The sequence below is a fragment of the Otolemur garnettii genome, unplaced genomic scaffold, assembly GCF_000181295.1.
Source record: "Otolemur garnettii isolate 467f Iridium unplaced genomic scaffold, OtoGar3 scaffold00011, whole genome shotgun sequence".
Classification (NCBI taxonomy): domain Eukaryota; kingdom Metazoa; phylum Chordata; class Mammalia; order Primates; family Galagidae; genus Otolemur; species Otolemur garnettii.
Genome location: NW_003852406.1, coordinates 26197572 through 26221852, shown reverse-complemented (window position 1 = coordinate 26221852; position 24281 = coordinate 26197572). Strand labels below are relative to the sequence as shown.

General features: G+C 52.8%; 1 protein-coding gene across 1 annotated transcript in view; it reads right to left on the bottom strand.

The window, feature by feature from the left end:
• The window catches only part of CCDC33 (coiled-coil domain containing 33), an 85844-nt gene that overhangs the window by 58888 nt on the left and 2675 nt on the right, over nt 1–24281 (bottom strand). Inside the window, exons 2-5 of the mRNA XM_012801866.1 lie at nt 21828–21991; nt 5749–5882; nt 2025–2134; nt 317–433 (exon numbers count right to left, since the gene is read on the bottom strand). Of these exons, the coding sequence (XP_012657320.1) occupies nt 317–433; nt 2025–2134; nt 5749–5882; nt 21828–21991 (525 nt within the window). The remainder of the gene's footprint in view (nt 1–316; nt 434–2024; nt 2135–5748; nt 5883–21827; nt 21992–24281) is intronic.

Sequence of the window (24281 nt, the reverse complement as noted above, 5' to 3'; positions counted from 1 at the left end):
TCTCCCTGCTCCATGAGATTCAGGAAGACACCAAGCTTTGGGAGGCTCCATCCTCCCTGTAGTAGAGGGATGGTGTTCAGGGCAGAGAGGGAAAGAGAAGTGGGCATCTTCCTCCTCACCATTCCTGCCACCTCAGGGCCTAGTTTTACAAAGTACTTTAACTATTTTGGGAAGGCCTGGTTGGTTTGTCCATTCTTGATATTTCTGCTCCACACCCTCAGGCCAGGCAGAGGAGGCCAAAGCAGGGCCTATGGATGGCCCAAAGCTTATCCCCTTCCCACACCACATGCCACCCCAGAGTCCCCAGCCCTGGTACCTCCAGAGCTGTGTGGCTGCAGCCGACATAGCGGGGGATGAAGCTACACTTCCGAATGACCGTAGTGTACAGTTGCGTCTTGCTAGTCTTTTTGTTATCTTTCCCAGACCAGGTAGGCTAGAGACGGGGTAGGGAAAGAAGACATACAAGAAGGAGGGTGTCTAAGGGGCAGACCCTGGCCATAAATCCAGGCTTCTGCAGACAATCACTTGGCATTGCTCCACTGGGGCTCTGAGCTGATAATTAAACCTCATGGTCCCTGTGAGCCCTTCCAAGGAGATCAATATAATAAATCTTCCCTTTTCCATTTGAATATTTCATCACCCTCACAAGGACCAGTGCCTGCCTGCTCTCTGGTAAAGATGTGATAACAAGGCCTGGGTTGTAAGTGGACAGGGAGCCAGGGGACCCATACACCCAGAATTACAGTTGAGGTTCTGCATCTCCCAGAGCAAGTCACTCATCTCTCTGGGCCTTCACTCCCCTGCCTGGCCCTGACACTTTATACTGAAGCCCGGGATTGGGGTTCCCCTTGGGGCCTAAGGGAAAGTAAATATCCTGGGAGCCATGGTGAACAGTCACTTGGAAAAAAGGTCAGTGCAAGGCCTGGAGCAGGGAGGGAGGAAAGAAGGTAACTGAACTGAGCACCTACTATGTGCCTTCCCATCATTGCATTGGATTCACCAAATGACCCTGCCAGGGGCATGTGGTCTCAGCTTTGCTGAGGAAGACAGAGGCCTGGGGGTTAAGTGGCTTCCCATGGGGTATGCAGCCAGTAGGCAGAAGACCTGGGGCAGGAACCCAGACTGTCTGGCTTCACATTGTTCTGTATTCTCAATTGCTACAGGGATCTGCAGTGCACGGTGGGGGACAGGAAAGTGATGCCTGCGCTCATCTCTGGCCCAGGGCCTGGCTTGGTGGGCATAGTAGGTACTTCCTAAATACTTGAGCAATGAGCAAGTGAATTCTCTCTCCTGCTCAGCATGGGAAGGGAGAACAGATGGAGGGCCCAGCCTGAGAGGTCCAAGCTGTGGACTGAGGGGCCTAAGTCTCCCCACTCCATGCTCATGCCCAGTTTGCCCACTTGAGTGGTGCATTCTGGAAAACGCTTTATCCCCCTGTCTCCCAACCCTCCTGGGCCTTTCTGCCAAGGCAGTGTGTAGAGGCAGCATAGAAAGAACTGGTTCAGGAGACAGCATGACCCGGGCTCACCCTCGACTCTGCCACTTACTCGCTCTCTGTCACCCAGGGTGAGAGGGTTCTTCTGCCAGTGTCCAGATCCCAGTCTCATGTATGCAGAATGTATTTGCCTTGAGGTTTTAGAGATGCTATTTGAGATGCCTAGCACAGGGTCTGGAGCAGTAGGTACTCGGTAAATAGTGTTTTGGTTTTTTTTTTTTTTGATGTTTAGATCCACCCCCCCCCTTTTCTTTTTAACATTTTATGAGATCAGAATACATCTTTAATTGGTATATTCATTTAATGTGGTATACTTATGCTATGCTAATTGGGCTGTTTTACAGAGATGAATTTGGAGGAATTCCTATCTATGGGTCAGGAGAAAGGGCTTCCAGAGCCTCGCATAGCCCTGGAATTGTCATACTGTGGGTGGGCAGGAGACGCCCAGGGCTGCTTCTGAGGAACAGCTGGGGGCACCCAGATGGTTCCCACCAGCTCTGTCCCCACCTGCTCCAGGCTGCTGACTCACCTTTACCAGCTCAAAGTGGTAGGGGTGGAAAACACGCAGGTACTTGATAGGGATTTCATAGGACAATAATGCCTCTTTATTTTTGTTGTCCACCACCTTGAGGACCACATCTGGAAAGAGAAAACATGAGCACATGGTCAGAACAGGACTCAACTTCCCACCTTCCCTCCGTGGGAGGTGGGAGCAGGGAGCGGGGGCCACTGAAGAGTCAATGCGCATGCACAGGTGTGGCTCCCACTTGTGCACACAGCCCCACAAGCACTCTCTGAGCCCCTGCACTTGGCAAGTCTCTGGGCTAGGTGCTGTTAGAACCCTCAAATACATCCTCTCTTGTGGTTGAGAAACTCCCAGCCCAGCCCCTGTGGCAGCAGACATGCGTGTGCACACAGAGAGATAGATACACAGGCAAGAAGGCGTAGCACTCCCTTCCAGGAATAAGACCCCTTCCTTGGTCACACACACTCTCGCCAGTTCCTCAGGCAGGAGGGGATTATCTTCCACATATTACAGGTGGGGAAACTGAGTTTCAGCAATAAAAAGTGACCTGCTCAAGATAAGTGAATGACAATTAAACACTAAGAATAATGTACCACTTAGTCAATGTCCTCCAAAGAGACCACATTTTCCCACAAGAGGGCATGAACTTTGGCATGAACTTTAAGAATAACAGCAGCATCCTGGAAGTAATCATGGTGTTCTAGTAAGTGAGCACTCGCTGTGTGCCAGGCATGGGGATGCCAGTCCTCAGCTATTACTCCAACAAATTCCTGGCACAACCCTCAAGTAGGGGGTGGTTTTAAAAACCACCTCTGTTTTTTTTTTAAAGAACAATGGAGCTCAGAGTTGTTGTACAACTTGATCAAGATTACACAGCAAGGACATGGATGATGGGAGGGACTGGATTTGGTGACTTCTGCAGCATCTTTCCATTCAGAAAAATCTATGATTTGAGGAGGACAAAGAGAAAGATGGAGGAAGGAGGAGAGAGAGAGGGTGGAGGAAAGGAGATAAAACAGAGATCTAGGGAAGAATGGGAAGGGGAGGTTGGGGATGGAGAAGTGTGTCTCGGGGAGCCCCTGGTCCTCTGTGCCTCTCTTCTTAAAACAGGGACATTTCAGTACCAAGGACAGCTGCTGGTCCCAGAAGGCTCAGCAGGCTGGAAGCCAAGAGATGAGCCCACTTAGCAGCTCGGTCACTTGGAGCTGGAGAGGTCATTCGGATGTCTGTCGGGTGGAGGAGGGTGAGAGATTTTATAACTCTTCCTTCTTTCTCTCTTTCCCTCACAGTTAACCTGAACACACAGAGAGGGAAAGACACTTGCCTCTCAAGAGGTAGCCACAAAGGAAAGAGGGGTAAGGTCATTCAAGGTGTGGAGCTTGGCCTGAAGAAAGTAAACTAAGGCAAGGGGTTTGAAGTCAGCAGACCTGGGCTCTCATACCAAGACACTAATTTTCTCTGGGGCCTTTAACCTCTCTGAGCTTCATGTTCCTGCTCTGCAAAATGTTAATACTCTAAAAAAGAAATGTCTTGTCCCTCCCCTAGGATTGTTGTAGGGAGGGGAGTGTAGTTTTCATGCTATAAAGTTCCAAGCAAATGCTCCTTGTGGCTGTCACTATTTTTTTCCTTGTCAACCACCTGCAGCTCTCTGTACACTCACCCACTCTGAGACCTGAGGAAACTCAGCTTCGGGGTGCCAGTGCTCCCAGCCCAAGCTCCAACAGAAGCTGTGCAGGCTGCAGCCCCTCATGCCCACTTCTCATGGGCTCTGGAGTCCCCAGATCTGGTTGGGATTTGCTGAAACCTAGTGAGAAGTGAGTGCCACACATTCTCTCCCAACCCCACCTCTGTTCCGCTGTTTGGCAGCCTGCAGAGGAGCTGGAATTGGGGGGAATGGACAGCCACCCCTCCCTGCTTCTGTCTCCATGCCACAAACACGCTTCATCAGCTTCCTCTCTGGGCATTGTGCCCTTCCGGCCTCCCACTGCTCCCTTTGTGTGGCCAACAAGCCATTTCTGTCACCCGCCTGCTTTTGGCCCTGACACAGGGTCTGAAACTCCCTTTTGCTTTTCAGTAACACATCCTTGAGCTACCTTCCACCCTCCCCCACCTCTTGGCCTGGCCCCCATTTCCCCCACCCCCACTGCAGACATCACCACAGCAACCGGTTCCAACCAGGTTCCAACAAGCATCCAGCTACTTCAGTCTGCAGAGAGGCGCCTGCCAATATTTCCCGTCTGCCCATGTGGCCTCCCCACCCCCCTGTCCCTCCTGCAGCTAGTTCTGTCCCCTCTGCACTGCACAGATGGGCCCTATCATACCTTTCCCTCTATTACCCTAGGTGAGTAGAGCCCAGGGCAGGATCCCAGCCCAGGTCCGCTCACTGCAACCCTTCACTTCCCACCAGCCACATACATGCATGCATGACACACACTGGCACACACAAACTACAGGCGCTTATGCACTGCAAGGTGCATACTACCATCCTGATACATCCAGGCACACACACAACACGCCGTTGCAGCCAGGCACACCTGTTCACACACACATAAGATACACAGCATGCATGACTGCAGGGGAGGCGCAGCACATCCACACACACATTCAGTGTGCACATGTACACACCGACTGGCACGCAGGTGCTCACAAAGACACGCACACAGGCTCACACGTGCCTCTGCATGAAATCCTACGTCAATTTTTCCTCCTCTTTTGTGTCTTCTGAAACTGTCCCAACAGCTCCACCTGCCCCCGGTACAGGCAGAAAAAGCAATTCTCTGGCTTGACCTAGAGTTGGCTTTTCTGCTTCTCCAGAGGCTCACCCTCCCACTCCCCTGTCAGCCTTCAGCAGCCAGCTTTTTGCTCTTTGTGAGGTGAACAAGGAGCTCTGTCTAGGTCCCTGGCAGAATTTCAAGAGGAGAGGTAAGCCTGTCTTCTCAAGCAGAGGCCACTTGCAAGAAGTGAGCCCAGGGATCTTCCCATCGGATAAGACCAGAGACATCACCAGGCTCCTCTGGTCTGTGCTGGCAGCACCCGATGCTGGTGCTCCTGGGTGCCCAGCCTGGTTCTCCCATCAGAGGGGAAATGCAGTGTGCACGCGCACTGTGCCCAGTGCACATGGGGCCCTGGTGACTTGGGCCGAGACCCAGGGAGGACTGGGCACACACAAAAGCATCTGTTCTAGGGACATTAAAGACATTTTTAAAAAACAAGTCAAGGCAGCTTGATGTAACACTGGAGCTACAGTGAGAACATGCAGTGCTGAGTCCTATGTCCTCTGCTTACTGAGTACTTGAGCTCTAGCCAGTTATTCAAATTCCTGAACCTCATGATTCTCTCCCAAGCAATGGGAACAGCATTGTTCCTCCTGGGAGCTGGTGACTCCAATGAGTGATGTGTGGGGACGTGCCATGAAGCTGTAATGTGCTGTTTCATTGGGAGACGGTGATAATAACCACCATGAAAATAATAACAACAGACATAAAAAAGATAAGCTTGCATTGTCTGGAAAATTCATTTATGTGGAACAACTCATTTTTCGAGCAGACTGGGGAGATGAGGCATGACAATATTGGGATTTTTTAAAGTGCTTTTTTTAGTGCTTTTTTTTTTTTTAAACTGAGCCCAAAGTGACATTCAGGTGGCTGCCAGCTGAGTGGAGAGCCCTCTTCTGCCTTAAGGGACAGTTCTGCGCTCACACCGCCACCCTCCACTCCCCCAGCCTCACCTTCTTGCCCAACATTTGCCGCTTGGATCTCCACTTTCACTGTGTCCCCCCAGACAGGGGATCTGGTGGGCTCTGAGGTCACAGATGTGACTGCCTTGGAGCTCTGGTTGTTCGCATCCTCAGATGTGCTGTTCCTGGGGAGGGGAAGAACAGGGTAAATCAGAGGGAGGGGTCGTGTCCGCAGTCTGCCCCCCCTTAGACTCCACTGTTCATAAATCTGAGCAAAAGGTGGACAGAACATGGAGAGCTCCCTCCCATGCGCAGACATGAACTCATGTTGTCCCAGGCCTGGGGGATGCCAGGCCTCTCCCCTGGGCTGCCCTGCCTGCCCGGGTGATCACATTGTCTCACTGGCCACTGCTGAGGCCTTCACTTAGATGCAGGTACAAGAGGCTCAGAGTGGGGGTGGGAAGAGACACCTCTCCTGTCTGACTTCCTGTCCCTTGCAGGGGGAGGGAGGATGTGCTCCCCAGCAGGTGCCTGTGTGTGTGGACTCTGCAGCCTGACCTCTCCTCTAGGTCAGGTGTCCTCCTGGCTGTCCTCTCCTCTTGACCTCCATTTTCCTTCTGCCCAGACTCCCTGTCTCAGCTCAGCCCTCCAGCTCTGAACCCTTTCACTGGAGCACACACATGCCACTGCCTTTTGTGGTGCCCACTGTGTGCAGGGCCTAGGGCTGGGTACAGGGGACAATGGTGGGAGATTTGGGCCCTCGTGCACTCAAGTTGTTCAAGGCCAGGCTGTGGAAAGTGAGGTGGGAGCTCAGGATTGCTGTATCCCAGTGCACCCCACAAGTATCTGGGCTAAGTGTTCCTGAAATTCAGAGCTGTCAACCAGTCAGTGAGAGAGTTCATGCTTCTGCTGAAGCGGCGAGTGTGTCTATGTCAGGGCTAGAGACCATCACAGAGTGAGGCATTGCCCTGCGGAACCCAGGAGGTGAGGCACGGTGCACAAATGGTACCCTGGGGGGAGGTGAAGATGGCATTCTCACCAGCTCTTGGCCCACGCCTAAGCTTCCAAATGGAGTGTGGGGCACACCAATTGGCTCAGGTCCAGTCTGCACCAGGTGTAGCAGCTCCAACATGGTTCTTCCCTACTCAGTTTGTTCCTCCCTGCTCTCTCTGTCCTTTAGACTTAAATGACACTGTGGCCTGGCCCCTTGCTACCACGAACCCAGTCCTGCTCTTGTGGGTGACCACTCTTGTGCGAGGAGTCCCATCTCCGAGCTCCAGGGGTCAGCTGAGGACTCCTACTCTGCCTCGACAAGCAGGCAGTATGACACAATGATTGTGATAGAGACCCTGGAATCAGACCAGCTGGGTCCCAGCTCTGTACCTACTAAGCTGTGTGACTTTGGGCAAGGTGCACAACCACCCTGTGCCTTATTTCTTCATCTGTGAAATGGGGGTGACAATGGTACTCTCCAGTAAGGCTGCTGTGGGAACGAAATGAAGTAATATATTCACTGCCTGGCACAGTGTTAAGTACCATAAAGTGTTAATAAGGATTAGGGTTTTGAATGTTTAAATTACAAATGTAATTCCTTCTTCTTACCCCATATCACTAGAGATCTTAGCTTCTTTACCCCTGGCCTGGTTTCTCCCCCATCATGCCCCAAACTCTGGGTCTGTGGCTGGGGGCATCTCTGGCCACTCCAGCCAAGGTGTGAACCCCTGGGAAGAGCACAGGCTTCAGAGTTACTCAGAATGGGGTTGGGCCCATATTTGTCCTGATTGCATCTGCTCCCCTCTGAGCCTCAGGTCCTCCCCTATAAATCGGTGCCTCCCTCAGAGAATGACTGTAGAGTTAGAGAGAAAACATATTAAGCTCTGGCACCCAGGAAGCCTGAGTTCATGTTATTCCCTCCTTTGTGATACAAAACAACCTGGGTGTTTTCTCAAAGGACCAGGGTATGGGCAGCAGGCAGGAGAAGAAAAGCAGCCTTGGAATGAGAAGGGGCATCTCCTGGGGAGCAAGAGCCCCTCTTAGACCCAGGCCCACCAGGCCCACCAGGCCCTGCCCCTGCAGGCCCCACAGAACGTGCTCCCCACTGGGTGCAGGGGCCTGAGGGAGGCTGCCAGGCTGCAGAGGGAGGACAGGCATGGAGCTGGAAGGACAGCGCAGACCCCTCTGCCCTTGGGTACCTTCCTTCCACCATCGGAGCCCCTCTTGGTGCCACTCTGTGGCCTGAAGTCAGAGGCCTCCGGCTCTCAGCAGCCTTCTGCCTTAAGGCCAGAGATCAGTTCCCTGCCCGCACAACAATGCTCACCTCCCTCCTTAGAGACTGGTATCCAGAGAACAGAGAAAGGGGGGAACACAGAGGGTATACGAGGAGGATGTCAGTTCTTCTACACCCAGAATGTCACCTGGGGGCTGGACACAGCACCTGCTCCTGCATAGGCATGTCCTTGGGGGCTTCCCAGGGGTCTCCCAGTGGCTCTGTGTGCACAAAGAAACACTGAGGGCCTGAAGTCACAGCAGCACAGTGACAGGATTCAGGCTGGACCCCATGATGTGCACTTGCTAGCCTGTCTTCTACTCTCCTCTCTCCCTGGCCTGTGGTCCCTTCCCTTTCTCTACACAGCTCCTAGAGGGTGGGCAGTAGGAATTCCAGGTGTAGAGGAGTGGGAAGCTTCCAGGGATCCTAGTCATACTGGCTTCCTTCCAGCAAAGAAAGAGTTAAGCAAGCCTGTGTGTCTCTCCCTGCCCCCATTCCCACTCCCCACTAAAGAGGGCGACAGGGTTAGGTGAGTGCAGAGGAAGCAACTGGGAGGGGGAGGCCCCAGGGGAAGGGGGAGGCTTTTAGCAGGTGGAGGGAGCTGTCAGGGTAATGGCTTTTCCTGGCACAGCTGACTCCTGTGGGCCTTCATGCAAGAAGAACCTCTGATTCCCTGCAGAACTGGAGAAGGGGACCAGCTCACTCTCTGCTCCCAGCTCCTTTCTGCACCCCCAGCTAGGCATATGGCTCAGCCCCAGAAGGCCTGGCAGAGCAGCCTCAGAACCCGGGAACCTTTTCAAAGCCTCCCTCCCCAGGTCTCCTTAAGGACTGATACTCATCCCTCCCTGTCCCCAAAGCCCTGCCCCATCTGTATAGCTGGCTCCCGGCAGGGCAGTCAGCACCAGAGGAAGCTCAGAGGTGGCTCAGTTTTAATCCACCCCCAGCATGGGTAGCGACACCAGGATGGGTACTAGGGTCAGGTTCACAGACAGTGCAGCAGCCCTGTGCCAGGCTCTGGGGAAATGTTAACCATTCCCTCAAGCTAGCCCACCCCCACACTGCTGGAGAAGGGGTGTGTGTGTCTTTGACAAATTTTTGACAAACTCCAGTCTCAAGCCAGGAGTCCCTGGGGCTCACCCCAGCAGGGAGTGGGAGGCCAGAACCAAGCCCAAGTGCAGATGTGAGTGGGAGGGGACAAGAAGGACTTTGCTTTCCTTCTGCAAGGTCATGACTGAGAGAAAACTGTTGTCTGATTCCCAGGGGCTGCAGCTGTGAGTGGAGGTAAGCAGCAGAAAAACACAGGGCATTGATGGAGAGAGACTGAGCAGGTTCAAGGCCGTACCCACCCTGCCTCTAGAGGACACACACACAGATGCTGCCTGGGAAGGCTTGAATTCCATGCTTCCTCAGGACCCATGCCCCATGTCCCCAAACTGCCAGCCCTCAAGCTGCCTCCGAAGTTTCCTATTCACACGTGAGCTCACTTCCCCATTTGCCTGCCCGGTCCTCTGGCCTTCAGCTCCCCTCAAAGCATCAAAACATGAAAAGTCAAAGCCTGGCCTCTTCTTTGCCTAGAGTGCCAATCCCAGGTAGCTGCCAGGAGAGTGAAGGAGAGGAAAGAGCCCCCATTTGTGTTTGCTCTGGCTGCTGAGCAGGCTCCCAAATCCTGAAAGACTGGAGAAGGCCCTGGGAAGGAAGCCATCAGGCAGGGATTGAGAAGGATGAATGAAGTCAAACCCTTAGGTGGAGGGATGGTGGATCAAGACGTCTGGCAATGCTTTGACCTGGTCCATCACAGCCCTGTTGCTGGCTCACCTGGAAATCTGAGCGGGAAGTCAGGGCATAGGTTCTGATTAAGAGTCCTCAGGCCAGCTGCCAGGGTGTCATGCTTGGACCTCAATCTGTCCTGATAGGTCAGGGCAATTTCCTTCTACCTGCATCCTCCATGCCAGCCTCTAGCCAGGGAGACTGGGCCTCCTGCATCCTCCAGAAGACCAAGAAGACCCAGACACCCAGTCCATAGGCTACTTCCAGTCCTGGAAGCCTCTGGAAAACCCAGTGACCTCTCCTCAATCCTGGAGGCTGGGCTTATGCACCAGGGACAGGAGATAGGGAGTTGGCTTCTGCAGAGACAGATAGTCATCTGAATGGGGTGGCTAAAAAGGTGGGATTCCTGTGTTTCTGACCCTGCCTGGGCTGGACAGGTGAAGCCAGATTTCCTGGTGGGGGCAGGGCTTGAGCAGCTTAGGAGGAAGAGTTCCCCACCTAGGGGAGAAAGCCTGAAGCTAGGGAGGCGGGTACCATGATGGTTTGGGAGCAGGGGTCAGGTAGTAAGGAGGGGAGCTATGGTCTTCCCTGACTGAGTTCTCTCCCAACCCCCTTTCTCTCTCTGGCCACGTCCTCTGAGGCCAGGCAGGCAGGAGGGAAAAGCCCTGGCCTGCAGGCTTCTGGCCTTGGCCAAGCTCCCCTGGGATTGCTGGGCAGGGTGTCGTGCCAGGAGCTCCTCAAGAGAGAAGCTGAGAAGTAAGGCAGGAATAGTCAGGTCTGAAACTCCCTTCTCCCCCTTCCCTACTTCCCCCAGAAAGCAGCCACCAACAATGCTCCCACTCAGTGTTGAGCCCCAGCCCCCAATGCTGAAGGTGGAACAACTGGTCCTTGTGGCTTCTGAGCTCTCAGAAGGCTGCCACTTAAGGCATGAGCAGGGCTGTTATTCTCTGCAAAGCAGTGGGCTCTCCTCCTGGTTTCATTTATTAATTGGACTCTAATGAACCATCACTAATTGCTGATGGTACTACAACACTACAGGTGGCCTCCATGTACAGAACTAACTCTGGCGCAAGGAGTCCTGTGACAGGACTGCTTTGCAAAAAAGAAAGAGCATATTCCAAGGACCTCTGGCAAAGGCAAAAATCTTCCTGTAAAATAAAAGTGCTGCTCCCTTCTCCTCACCCCTGCTCACCTGCTATTCTTGGGGGAGCCCTTCATAGTCAGTGTGCGCCCTCATCCCCACCCATGACACTGGGGAGACATTGCAGGGGTGCTCTTTCCATAGGTTTGGCCCAGGGGAACCATAGCCCCCCCAGAGCTCTGTGGCAGTGCAAAGGCAGACTCAAGCCTGGTGTGTTGGGCATTGTCACACCCCTCCATGGAAGGGAATTTCCTCATTTTCCAGAGATGCCTCCGTTCTCTGTTTGAGACTGGAGACAATGCCGGTCCAAGGAGGCCCCTGCCTGCACCATCTGCAGTCTTTGGAGTGTCACATCCTGGTCTGTCCTGTGGTGCAGCTGCTGAGGGTCCCTGGGGGCCATCTATTTGTGCAGTGGGAGGTTACCCATGTCAGTCAACACCACAGTCCTGTGGGGATGGAGTGACAGTCCCTTTGGTAAGGTAGGGGCCTGGGTGAGACAATCTTTGGCTGGCCTGGCCATGACTCGAGATCTTTCAATGGTTAGTGACTCTAAACATCCACTCTTCTGGGTGTCCCCTTTCTCATATATGCAGCCTTCGTGCAGGAGGAGCATAGGCCAGACATGAAGTGAACTTATCAACCTCAGAAAAAACACCCGATTTTTCTGATCCCTGAGTCATTCTGATTTTCAGTCTAACTTGTGTGGGGTCCAGGCCAAGGTCTGAGGTCTAGAGCAATCCCCAGCCTCCTGCCTTTTCCCAAGAGCCCAGAACCCCACAAGGGGTTCTGATACCCAGGCCCTGGGGCCCGGAGCCTGCTCAGCCATTTTCTTGGGAGATTGTAGGCCAAGGGGCAGTGAGTGGGTACACTCACCCCTCCATGCTGCTAAACTATAAGCTGCTCAAGGGCAGACATGTCTTGTCACTGCTGGGACTCTGTTCCTAGCTGCCAGCTTGGGCACAGTGGGGCCTGGCAAGTATTTGTTGAATGAAGGAGGAGAGGCCAGGCCATTGGAAAATCAGGTGGAAACATGCAGCCCAAGCCCTCCAGCTCTGCCAGGCCACCCCCTGACCTGCACTCCTGGGCCTCTGCAAGAAACTAGTAGCTCCTCAGGACTGACCTGAGCAGCTCCTGGCTGTGGGGAGGGTTCAGATATTAAGTTCTCTCCCAAGAGCATGTTCCCAAAGAGGGGGAGCAGAGCCTAGCCACAGCAACGGGGCTTCTTCAAAACCCTGAGGCCCCGGAGCCTTGATCTTGCCTGGGCTCTGGCCTCTTATCTGGTTCAGCTGGCTGCACTAACTATGCTAAGAGTCCTCAGCCACAGTCCCAAGCGAGTCCCTAGGCCCTGCTCCTCCAGCACCTACAAAGCACCTTGGCATGTACATGGCACAGGCTCATAGAGTGGCCAGGGAAGTCAGACAGGGAGAGACAGGGAAGGGCCAGCTGCTCCTCTGTCCTCATGTATGTGTGGGAGCAGAGAAGGGGATGCCATTGCCTCCCTCCCAGTGTTCCCAGGCCAGTCCTGCTGAAGGCCAGAGAGTCGAATTACACTGGGCTCACAGGTGTGGGTTTGAGTCCTGGTTCCTGGCTTACTGCTACCAACTGTGTGCCTCATCCTTTAGACATCTCTGGGCTCAGCACCTCCCAGTTAGTGGTATTCTGTATCTCACAGGTTTCTAGATGCACAATGGAGGTCCAGAGAAGGAGGGGGTCAACTAGGGGATGCTGAGTGTGCGGTGCAGACGTGCATTGGCGGGTGAGCTCCTAGGGCTGGAGCTCAGGAGAGAGGCCCTAGCTGGATCCAGAGATCCCAGAGCCTTCAGCAGAGGGGCCAAGGGGGGGTCCCTAGGGTGAGGGGATATCTCAGGGAGACTTGGGGCACAGAAGAGAGTCCAGGTGTGAGCATAAGCACCCACATTTATAGAGAAGAGGACAAGGAGCATCCCACAGTGCAGTGGTCAGAGACAGAGGAAGAACTTAGGAGAGGGGCTGTCCTGAAGGCAAGCAAAGAGGGGGCCTCAGATGGGGGGACATGAAGCCACGGGGAGGTCATGGTCCTGACAGAAGAGGAGCTGCCGGCAGAGCTGGGTGAGTTGTCAAGTCTGAGTCAGGTCCAGGGCTCAGAAGGGGACAAGGAAGAGGAGTCCAGGAGAGGAGCTACCTGACGAGAGTTGTTTGGTCTGCATGTAAAATAACAGCTGATTTCACACAAAAATGAGGGGTTTCTGACAAACTGGGAGAGCTGATAACCCAAGTCCTCATTCTTCCCTGTCAGAATCAGCAAGGACTTAGGGCTGAGGGCCCCATGGTGCAGTGCCCCAGGACTGCCACAGTGGCTCTGCTGTCTATTGCATCCACCCTGGTGGGCTATGCAGTGTGGTCCTGAAAACATGGACCTGCCAATCCTGGTGTATGTGGAGGGATGGGGATGACACAGGGGCAGGAGGAGCTGAACTGGGGTTCTGAGCCCCACCCCTTGCCTGGTGGCCTCCCTTGCTTCACTAGATGCTGGACCACCTGGCATCTGTCTCTGGAGGGCCCAGGGGCCAGCAGGACAGAGGGCAGCTACACAAAGCCTGGAGGGAGGATCGTGCCTCCTGGCAGCTGGTGATGTCTGGGGAGGGAGGAGGAGCCTCTCAGCAGCTCTGCCTGTGCTGGGGAATAACCAGAGGAGACAGCTCATGCGTAATGCCATGAGGACACCAGGAAGGCTCCCTCCAGCCTGGCTCAATGCCCAGAATCTTCCCCCAGAACACTGGTTTCTAAGTAAGCATTGCCCTCATAAGACCATTCCTTGGGGTTCCAGGGCTCCCAAGGGAGAGCTCATGCTTTTGAGTCTGAATGAGCATTTCAGGCATGAAGAGACTTCAGGAACCCTGGGTGGGGGTGATGGGGAAGCATCTGGAAAGAATACTTGTGGCTTAAGTCTGGTTGGGAGATCTCAGGCCAATCCTCCTCTAATGGCTGACGCCATCTGTGTTTATAATTCTGGGATACTGGGAGTTCTCAGTGAACAAAAACTCTGAGACTCTGGGCCTCCAGGGACTGACGTTATATGGACCAGGTGTGGATGGGAAATCGGCGCTGAGCTGGGGCCCTGCCGGGGAGGTGAGGACCCTGGATTCCCAGCCCCACCCAAGGCCTGGTCCCTGACCTCTACTGCTGTCCTACGTGCTTCCTGCTGGGAGCAAAGGAGTCTAGGCCTCTGCGGGAGCTGGCGGCCAGATGGGAAGAGTCATCTGTATCTGCTGCACTCCTGCTGGCCAGCCATGTGACCTCGGACAAGTCCCTCACTGCCCTGGGCCTTGGTCTTCTTGGCTATCACATGGGGCTCATGCAACCTGCCTCACAGGCTGCTCTGTTAAAGCTGGAGTGTGTGGAGAACCAGCTCCCAGTGAGCTTAGAGTGGGGCATACTCAGCAAATGTGGTCTGGACTGTCCCATGATCACATGGTCACTGTATTACTGTTATTTTTGCTGAATCCAATCTTCTGGCTGTTGAGACAAGCCTACAGGTCACTGTGAGTCATGCCGGGGCCTCCACCCACTCTGCTTAGATCCCTGCCCTCGGGGGCCCTTGGCCAAAGGCCTAGAGCCTGACCAGGAGGAAGGGGAATACTAGATCCTAGGAGTTCTCCAGACAGGTCACTGCATCCTCTCTGAAAGTCTGGGTTAGGGTCCTGGTGCCAATAGTTCCTCTTCCTAAAAGGGACAATGGCTAATGGAAGATCAAGACACAGAATGAGGTTGAAAGAGCTTTGGATTTGGGAATCCTGGATCTGTGGGTAGTCGCTAGTTCTGTGACCTTGGGCATGTCATGCAAATGCTCTGAGCCTCAGGAGCCTCATCTGTAAAATGGGAGTGATATTATACCTAGCTCACAGGGACGGTGACAATTAAACTGTGTGAAATACACACGTGCAGTCCTGGTACCTCTGCCAGGTATATGTAGGCATTTGGTAAATATAACCTTTTTAAAGGTCCCTCTTGCCAGGACCTTGAGCAATTGTCCTACTTTCAATACACTCTCCACTTACTCACCAGAGTTAGGGCTCAGTCTGTGACCAATGTCAGGTTCAGTCTGGAGACAGGGTGAGGGTGCTCAGACTTATCTAAGAAAACCTAAGGTCCTCTGAGTGTGACTCTAGTTCAGGGGTCCTCAAACTTTTTAAACAGGGGGCCAGTTCACTGTCCCTCAGACCACTGGAGGGCCGGACTGTGGGCCCCAGGACAAATTGGCTGCTAGCAGGACAGGCAGCGGTGGCAAAAACACCTGGTGGGCCAGATAAATGTCCTTGGCAGGCCACATGTGGCCTACCGGCCGTAGTTTGAAGACACCTACTCTAGCTGGTCCTGACTTGTGCCATCTCCCCTGTGCTGCCCTCTACCCTGCACCATGTGCACGGAGGAAGAAGTGCCTTCCCCCTCCAGGCCTGGCCCTGGCCCCACTCATTAGCTCTGGGCAGCCAGCAACCAAAGCAGCAGCTGCCAACACTGGCAGCCCTACTATGCAGCGTTGGCCAAGGGACCCACAGACCATCTCCTGGCTGGCCTCTTCTCCTCAGCTCATCCTGCCCTGGGGCATCCCCCTCAACCTGTCAGTGCCACTGCCTTCTTGGTCCCTGCTGAGCTATGACTGGCAGGTCTTTCTGTGCCAAGCTGGTGACAGGTGCTGGGCACTGGGAGACCCTGGGCCTGGTGACTGGCACTGCAGACCTGGGCGTGGACTCTGTCTCGGTCAGCACAGGTGGGGCTCTTGTTGCCTCTCAAGAACTGAGATTTTCTCAGACCAGAGCACAGGCCAGCCAGACAGGCCTGCAGCAGCATGGAGGCCAACGCTTGCATCCTGGCCATGGAAAGACTGAAGCTCAGAGAGGGCAGTGGCTGGCCAGAGGTCACATTGGGAGTCAGGGCAGTGGACTGGATGCTGGGTCTTCCTGACCCCAGTGTGGCTTTCCTCGTGTGAGCCCACTGTGACCACTGCTCAGGATGCCCCTCACCCCATCATGCTTTAGCCCTGTCAGCATCCCACTGTCTGGCTCTTCCATTTCTATAGCCCTTTGAGGCAGGTTTCCAAGTGAGGTATACAGGCATGGAGAGACAAATAGCTTTCCCAAAGTCACACAGCAAGCTAGAAGCAGGGCCAGATTCATTCATTCATTCAACAACCATTTACTGACAGCTTCCTATGTTCCAGATACTGTGTTTAATAATAGGGATATGATGGTGAGTAAAGCAGACCCTGTTGCTTATGGAATTAGTGGGGCACCGTGGGGTGGGAGGTCACAGAAAGTGTATCGCCATGGGTGAAGCTACAGCTGCATTTAGGCTCATGAAAGTGTGTAATGGGCGAGTAATTTGGCTTGGCCTGGGAACCAGGGAGGACTTCCTTGAGGGGATGACTGAGCTGATACTGGTAAAGGGGGAGGGAGAATGTTCTGGGGGCAGGAGAGTGCAAAGACCTAGGGTGGGAGGGAATAGTCTGCTCAGAGAACCAAGAAACGTCTGATGTGGCTGGAACAAAGAGAGAGGTAGGGGGTCATGTTGCCAAGGAGCTGGAGGGGATGGCAAAGACCCACCCATCCTGGGCCTGGAATCCTCTTTACTCTGGGAATAATGGGAGGCCTTGGGTCTGGAGGAGGTTTGCAGGGGATAAGTTGAGTGGTACTAAGAGCAGTTGGAGAAACAGTGCAGTAGCTTTAGTGGGTGGGAGAGCTGGTGGGGAGAAGCAGCTGAATTCAGGAGGTGGGAGAGATACTGACATGATATGGTGACAGATTGGATGGGGCGAAGACTGTGATTCTTGCCACACCAGGTTGGGGATGGGATCACATGGAGAGAGAGAGTACAGAGTAGAGAAAGAAGAGCAACCTAGGGTTGAAGCTCGTGACAGCCCAACACTTAATGCCAGATGGAAGAGAAGAGAGGTTATAGCCACAGATGGAAAGAAGAGGAAAAAGAGCTTCAAAAAGAGTGAGTGGTCCCAAGAGGCTAATGCTGTTGAGTGATCATGCAAGATGCCCACTGGACATAGGACCAGGCATGGTAGTCAGTCACTGGTGGCTGTGGAGAAAGCTTTTCCAATAGAGCATAGGGGCAGATTGGAAGCAGAGCAGTGGCTTAGTTGAAAAGAGGTGACCTTGCTGGTCTGGAACTACTGGGGATATGCTCTAGTACTAGAGTGGCCCAAAGCTGGTGCCTACTAAGGGGTGAAGCAACCAAGCCCCCAAAGTGGGATACCATCTTGGGACCTGAACCTTTTTCAGCTCTCATGAATCAGGTGAATGAGTGGATGGCTTTGGAGCACTGTCAGGCCTGTACATCTGTCCTTCCCCCACCTGCGTCTGTGGGCCTGCCTGCAGGGAATGCAACAAACCCAGGGAGGACGATGGAACTAGGGATCCCCAGGCCCCTACCCCCAGCATGAGATGGCAGAGAGCAGGAAACCTCCCGGGGAGACTAAGCTTAGGGCACCACAAAAGGGTGGTGGCACACGGCTTGGTGCCTGTGGCTCAAGTGGCTAAGGCGCCAGCCACATATACCTAAGGTGGTGGGTTCGAATCCAGCCCAGGACTGCCAAAACAACAATCATGGCTGCAACCAAAAAATAGCCAGGCGTTGTGGCGGGCGCCTGTGGTCCCAGCTACTTGGGAGGCTAAGGCAGGAGACTCGCTTGAGCCCCAGGAGTTGGAGGTTGCTGTGAGCTGTGAAGCTATAGCACTCTACCCAGGGTGACAGCTTGAGCCAGTGTCTCAAAAAAAAAAAAAAAAAAAAGGGTGGTGGCACAAAGATGAGAAAAAATATTGGGGGGCAGCACTTGTGGCTCAGGAGTAGGGTACCAGCCCCATATACCAGGGGTCGCGGGTTCAAGCCTGGCCCTGGCCAAAACTGCAAAAAAAAAAAAAAAAAAGAAAGAAAGAAAAAGAAAAAATATTTAAAAAGAATGTGAAATTTCATATATATATTTTTCTCCAGCTTTATTGAAGTATAACTGACAAATAAAAATTGTATAAACTTAAAGTGCACAATACCATCATTTGACATAGGTACACATTGTGAAGTGATTACCACAATCAAGTTAATTAACACACCCATCACCTCATGTAGTTACCTTTTGTGTGTGCATGTAGGTAGTGAGAATAATTAGAATAAGAACAATCAAAGCTTAAATATACAATACAGTATTGTATTGTACATTAACTATAGCTGCCTGCTGCACATTAGATCCCCAGAACTTACTCATCTTAAAACTGGAAGTTTGTTCGTGTTGACCAACATCTCATTCCCCTCATCCCCAACCTGTGGCAACCACTGTTCTGTTTTCTACATCTATGAGTTCAGCTTATTCCACATATGTATAAAAGAGATCATATAGTATCTGTCTTTCCGTGTTTGGCTTATTTCACTGCATAATATTCTCCAGGGTCATCTGTGTTGTTGCAAACAGGATGATTTCCTTTTTATGACTGAATAATATTCTCTGTGTGTGTGTGTGTGTGTACCTACATGTATACAACATACACATTGTACTTATACAGGGTGGACATAAAGTTCATGCGCAAGTTAGAATAGTCAACATAACAAATTGCACACAAATTTTATGGACACCCTGGATATATAACGCTTTCTTTTTTTTTTTTTTCTTTTTTTTCTTTTTGCAGTTTTTGGCCGGGGCTGAGTTTGAACCCATCACTTCCCGTACATGGGGCCAGCGCTCCACTTCTTGAGCCATAGGCGCCACCCTATGATGCTTTATCTACTCATTTGTCAACAGACACATTGTTGGTTCTATATTTGGCTATTGTGAATTAATGCTGCAATGAACATAGGAGTACAGATGTCTCTGAGATACTGATTTTGTTTCCTTTAGCTAGTGGGATCGATTGCTGGATTGTATGGTCGTTTTATTTTTATGAGGAACTTTCATACTGTTTTTCATATTGACTGCACCAATTGACATTCCCACTGACACTGTACAAGGTTTCCCTTTTCTCTACACCCTGGGCAACACTTGTTATCTCTTGTCTTTTTTTTTTTTTTTTTTTTTTGAGACAAAGCCTCAAGCTGTTCCCCTGGCTAGAGTGCCGTGGCATTACAGCTCACAGTAACCTCCAACTCCTGGGCTCAAGCGAGTCTCCTGCCTCCACCTCCCAAGTAGCTGGGATTATAGGCACCCGCCACAACGCCCGGCTGTTTTTTGGTTGCAGCCATTATCGTTGTTTGGCGGGTCCGGGCTGGATTTGAACCCGCCAGCTGAGGTGTATGTGGCGGGCGCCTTAGCCTTTTGAGCCACAGGAGTGGAGCCATCTCTTTTGTCTTTTTGACAGTAGCTGTCCTAACTGGTGTGAGACAATATCTCACTGTGGTTCTGATTCGCATTTCCCTGATGACTGGGGATCCTGAGCTCCTTTTCATATTTCTGTTGGCCATTTGCATGTGTATGTCTTTTTTTGGAAAATGTCTACTTAGGTCCTTTTGCCCATTTTTAAATTGAGTTATTTGTTTTTTTGCTATTGAGTTGTTTGAGTTCCTCATACATATATTTTGGAGATTAACTCCTTATAAGGTACATGGTTTGCAAATACATAATGAACTTTATGGCCACCCTGTATTTTATTCCATACCATAGGCTGCCTTTTCATTTTGTGGATTGTTTGCACATTAGATCCCCGGACTTACTCATCTTAAAGCTGGAAGTTTGTTCCTTTTGACCAATATCTCCTTGTTTCTCTCATCCCCGGCCCCCACCCCCAAATTTTTAGTTTGATGCAGTTCCACTTGTTCATGTTACTTTTGTTGCCTAGACTTCTGGTGTCATATTCAAAAACTCATTACTAATTGGTCGCAAAAACCATATAAAGGGGCCTTTCCCCTATGTTTTGTTCTAGGAGTTTCAGGTCTTACATTTAAGTTTTTAGAAATATATGAATATATACGTACATTTAAAAGCATTGAAATATTCATTGCAAGCAAAATGAGAACTTTAATGGACTTTCTTATGTTTATGGCATGCTTTGTCACTGTGTATTTGTAATCAGACATACAGGGACATCAAATTCTTTGCTGGGTCTGCAGCCTCTAAGGCTCTGGGTCCTTCCTCGGGGCTCCTGCCTGGGGCTGGGGGCCAGGACTGAAAGCCCCAACAGCTGGGCCTTCCTTCTCAGAAGCCCTCCCTTCTTTCATTTGCATCTCATTAGCACCAGCTTGAGCTGGTGGCAGCTCTGCCTAGAGCCCTGGGACGCAGGCTGCAGCCTGGCCTGGCCGGCTAGCGGTGGAGAAGCATGTAGCGAGGCGCCCTTTCTCCCCCTCCCGGCGCCCTCCGTGCCACAGTCTCTCCCGCCCCACGCGCCACAGCAGTTGGAAGGGCGCGGGCGGACTCCGGTGTGCCCGGCCCCCACTCCCAGGCTTAGGTCTCCTAGGCTCCAGCTGCGCGTTCCTATAGCAACGGGGTGATGCGGCGGGTCGCAGTGCCTGCCGAGGAGCAAGCAAGACTGCCACCCAGCTCCCCGCCCCACCGTCCGGGCTGGATTGGTGACAAGCAGGGGCCTCAATCTCCCGAGATGATCAGCGATAATTGGTTTATGGAAATAGCTGAGGGGAGAAAGCAGCTCCCTGCTAGAAACCAGCCTCCCTGCCAAGCCCTCTCCCTGCCACCTGTTCTCTCACCACCGAAATGGGGCTGGGGGAGGGGAGGGGAGGACTCGGGAGCTGGGCTGGTGCAAATGGGCTTTTGAGGGGAGTGTTTCACCTGTTGGTCTCCAGCAAGGCATCTGTCCCCTTTCAGTGTGTGTGTGTGTGGGGGGGGGGGGGACGGGACAGAAGCTTGTTGTCACAGAGACAGGTGTTTGCCTCAGCTACTCTTTGTCCCCTAAGTCTGTACTCAGGTCTATGTTGGGTGCCTTGTTGGAGAAGTGGAGGAGACCTGCCTGGGATTGTCCTCAGTCTGGGGGCCAGAAGAGGAGCACATAGCCATACTTTATAAAAGGTACTTATTTCAAACCACTGCTGTGGGCTCCAGTGGAGAGAGTTCAACTCTGGTGGCTGCTTGGAGGAGGTATCATGAGCAAGACTTTGAAGAAGGGGGGATTTTAACAGGTCTTGGTGAGACAGCTGGGGAAGGAAATGGGTCCCTAAAGGAAATGTGGGCAATGCTGGTTTGGGTGGAGAAGGGGATGTATAGGGAACCTTGGTGGGAAGTTGCAGTGACTTCCAATGTCTACAGAGGGGATTTAAGGAACGACAAGCTCCTTGGAGGAGGTTACGAGATAGTGCTTTACAATAAAGATTGAGCTAGTTTCCAACATCTATAGTGAAGGGTGGCTGGATGAGACTGTGCTGCCCCTTAGTGCCCTCCAGGAAGAAGTGGGGGGAGCAGCAGACATGGCATGGCAGGCCTTGGTACCAGGCTGAGAGGCGTATGGCAGCTGAGACAGTAGCAGGCTGGTGGGGGCACATGGGATGCATTGAAGGAACAGAATTCGGGAAGCCTCCATGATAAAAATGACTGGGAGGATGTCGGGTAGGGGAGGGCAGTTGTGAGGAGCTGACCCTAGGGCTAGACACGGTGGGGTGGGGCACCCAGAGGCCAGGAGAGGCAGGCCCCCAGTTGTCTCCTTCCTCTGGCCATCACTCCTCACTGAGCTCAGTCCAGGCTTCTGCATTCAAGGGCCTGTCCTTTTAGGGTCGAGTTGTGGCCAAGCCTTACCCAATTGGTGTGAGATAGAGGGGTGGCTCTCTGGACCCTTTAGTACCCTTCTGTTCTCAGCCCTGGTGAGCAGCTTCTCATGTAGCAGGGAAGATGCCAGGCCTCTATTTGTAAACCCATAGCTCCTGTCTGTGTCATGCTTGGCTCTTCCCCTCTGGGTATCATTGTCTTAGTCCTGGACCTTTGGGTGCTCATATTGTAAAAGCCATCCCCTATGAATCTCCTGCCCTCACTCTCACCCAGCTACTTACGCCACCACATAGGGCCATGGTTCAGAGCCATCCTTGCAGGTGGGTAGATTGGTGGCCCCGTGGACGGTGATCATGATGGTCTCCTTATTAGAGGGAGACAGGTGGCTGATCTCAGACTCTGTACTCTCAGAGATGTCCGCGGGCTCCTCTGGGTCTTCAGTGTTCTGTGGAGAGACCCTGGATTGAGTAGCCTCTTCCAATGTGGCACCTCTCCTTAATACCATCCCTCCAGCCCCCCTCAGGGTTCCCCTCCAAGTGCCTGTCTTCTTCTGTCATCCTTCCACCCACTCTGGAATGTAGTCAACCTTGACTCCATTTTCTCTGTACCTCTGTTCTCCATCCCAAGTTTCTCTAAGCACCTCTCTGCCTTTTCTCCAGTCTTGGATCCTTCTTGCAGGATGAGACAGGCAACCTCATCTCTCAAGTCCAGTCTGACTTCTAAGCCTTTTCTTTTGCAGATCCCCTTGTCTGTAATTCCTAAATCTCACACCTCTCTTCCAACCCACTAGCAGATCCAGATCATGTCAGCTCCACCTTCAAACCACATCTAAGGTCCAACCCCTTCTCACCTTCTAACTTCACACACTGGAGGCCCCAACACCCCAATGTCCACACTCTTAATTGCTTTCTCTGTTTCCTTTCTGGCTAGGCCTCTGCCCCATCCCAGATAACACAGCTGCCAGGGAGACCCTTCATATTCCAAAGGAATGCAGTAGCTCCCTGCTTCTCTCTGAGCCTTACAGTGACTGGGGAAACCGACTTCATCTTGTCCCACGGCCATTGCTCACTCCACTCCAGCCACACGGGCCTCCTAGCTGTTTCTCACACCCACCAAGCCCCCTCTGGCCTTCCAGCCTTTACCCTGACTATTTCCTCTGCCCGGATACCCTTCTTCAGAGGTCACCCCAGCACTGTCATCTCTGGCTTGCTCCTATCACTTTCTGGTGCACGCTGTCCTCCTTGCCTAATAAGATGACTAATTAGGAGGTGAGAACACCTTCCCAGAAGTGCCAACCCTACAGAGACCCCTCCTCTTCCCCTGATTGAAGAGGTCACCCCTCCCCCCAGGACCCACAGGGCCTGTTACCATCTGCAAAGGTGTTGATGAGAGTTATCCCTCCCCTTTTCCTGTATTCTGCTGCCAGGCAAGAATGGGGGAGGGGGCAGCATCTTCAGAACCACCCCCTCCTTTCCTGGGTCAGGCTCTTCCTAGGATCCTACCTTCACTGTCCACCCCTAACTCTTCCACTCCCCAGCAGTTTCTCTCCCCTGGTTCAGTGGCATAGGAGCAAGACTACCAGAGCCTAGGGAGCCAGAGACCTAGGTTTCAGCCCAGCTCTGCCTCAACTTTGTGCCACCAATTGGGGGCCTCGGTTTCCCCACCTGGCCAACAGGAATGTCTGGAGGGGTTTTTGATGCCTTGCAAGTGGCTAGAGTGCTGGAAGTTCCTACCCTGAGGCTGGGAGTGGTGAATAATGTCACTCTCAGCCCTAGATTGATGCCCCTGTTTCTGTGAGAGCACAGGGCCTGCCATGAGCTCCCTGGGGTCACAGAAGTGAAGGCCTAGAAGCAGGGCCCTGGTCTAAGGGTTCTCACTGACTTCCTGGCAGCCCTGAAGCCGGCTAGGCATCTGCAGGCCAGGCCAGGAGCTGTATCCTCTTCCTCTCTACCTTCTCTGGGCCTCGCCGTGGGAAATAAAGTTTGCAGAGGGTTTGGCGAGAACCACTCCTGCTTCAGCTCTGGGCACCAGGCCAGCTGCCAGGCTGGTGCCTCCTGGTGAGGCCTGCAGGCATGTGCCCACCAGGCAGGCTGGGCCCAGGGCCAGGAAGGCCTGGGGCCAAGGGTGAGGCTGGATTGGGGATGGTGGGCCAGGGCTGCCATCCTTCTGCTTTCCCCCTTTTCCTTCCTCCATCTGGATGGGAATCTGGGAATCTATAGGCTTCCTCAGAGATGCCTGGCATGAGGACCAATATTCCCTGTCCCCTGCCCCTGCATTGGTGGATTTAGGAGGAGTAAATGGTCCATGTGCTGGGTTGTAGGAGGGAGAGTGAAAAGGGGGTAGGGAGTGTAACGCCCCCTAATCCTCAGGACCCACAGACTCATCTGCAGAGGTATAAGGAGCCTGCTGTGAGAGAGAATTCACATTTGTAAAGAGAATTCACATTTGTAACTGTCTCTTCTTGCCCTCTTGGGCTCATTCTCAGTTAACACATCCAACACTGCTATGGTACAGAGATGGGTAGGCAGTGTTTTGAGGCAAGAGACTGGCCAGTTTCTTGGCTGCCCAAGGCCACCAGCAGTGGGTGGCAGGCTGGGGTATGAGCCCTGAAGCCTGCCTGATGGCACAGTGCTACACTCTGTGGTATCTTCCACTGGGTCTGGAGTGCAGACCAGGTCTGCATGGCTAATCTCAAGGCCTTCCCCATCCAGACTGGCAGCCTTGGCCCCCATAGG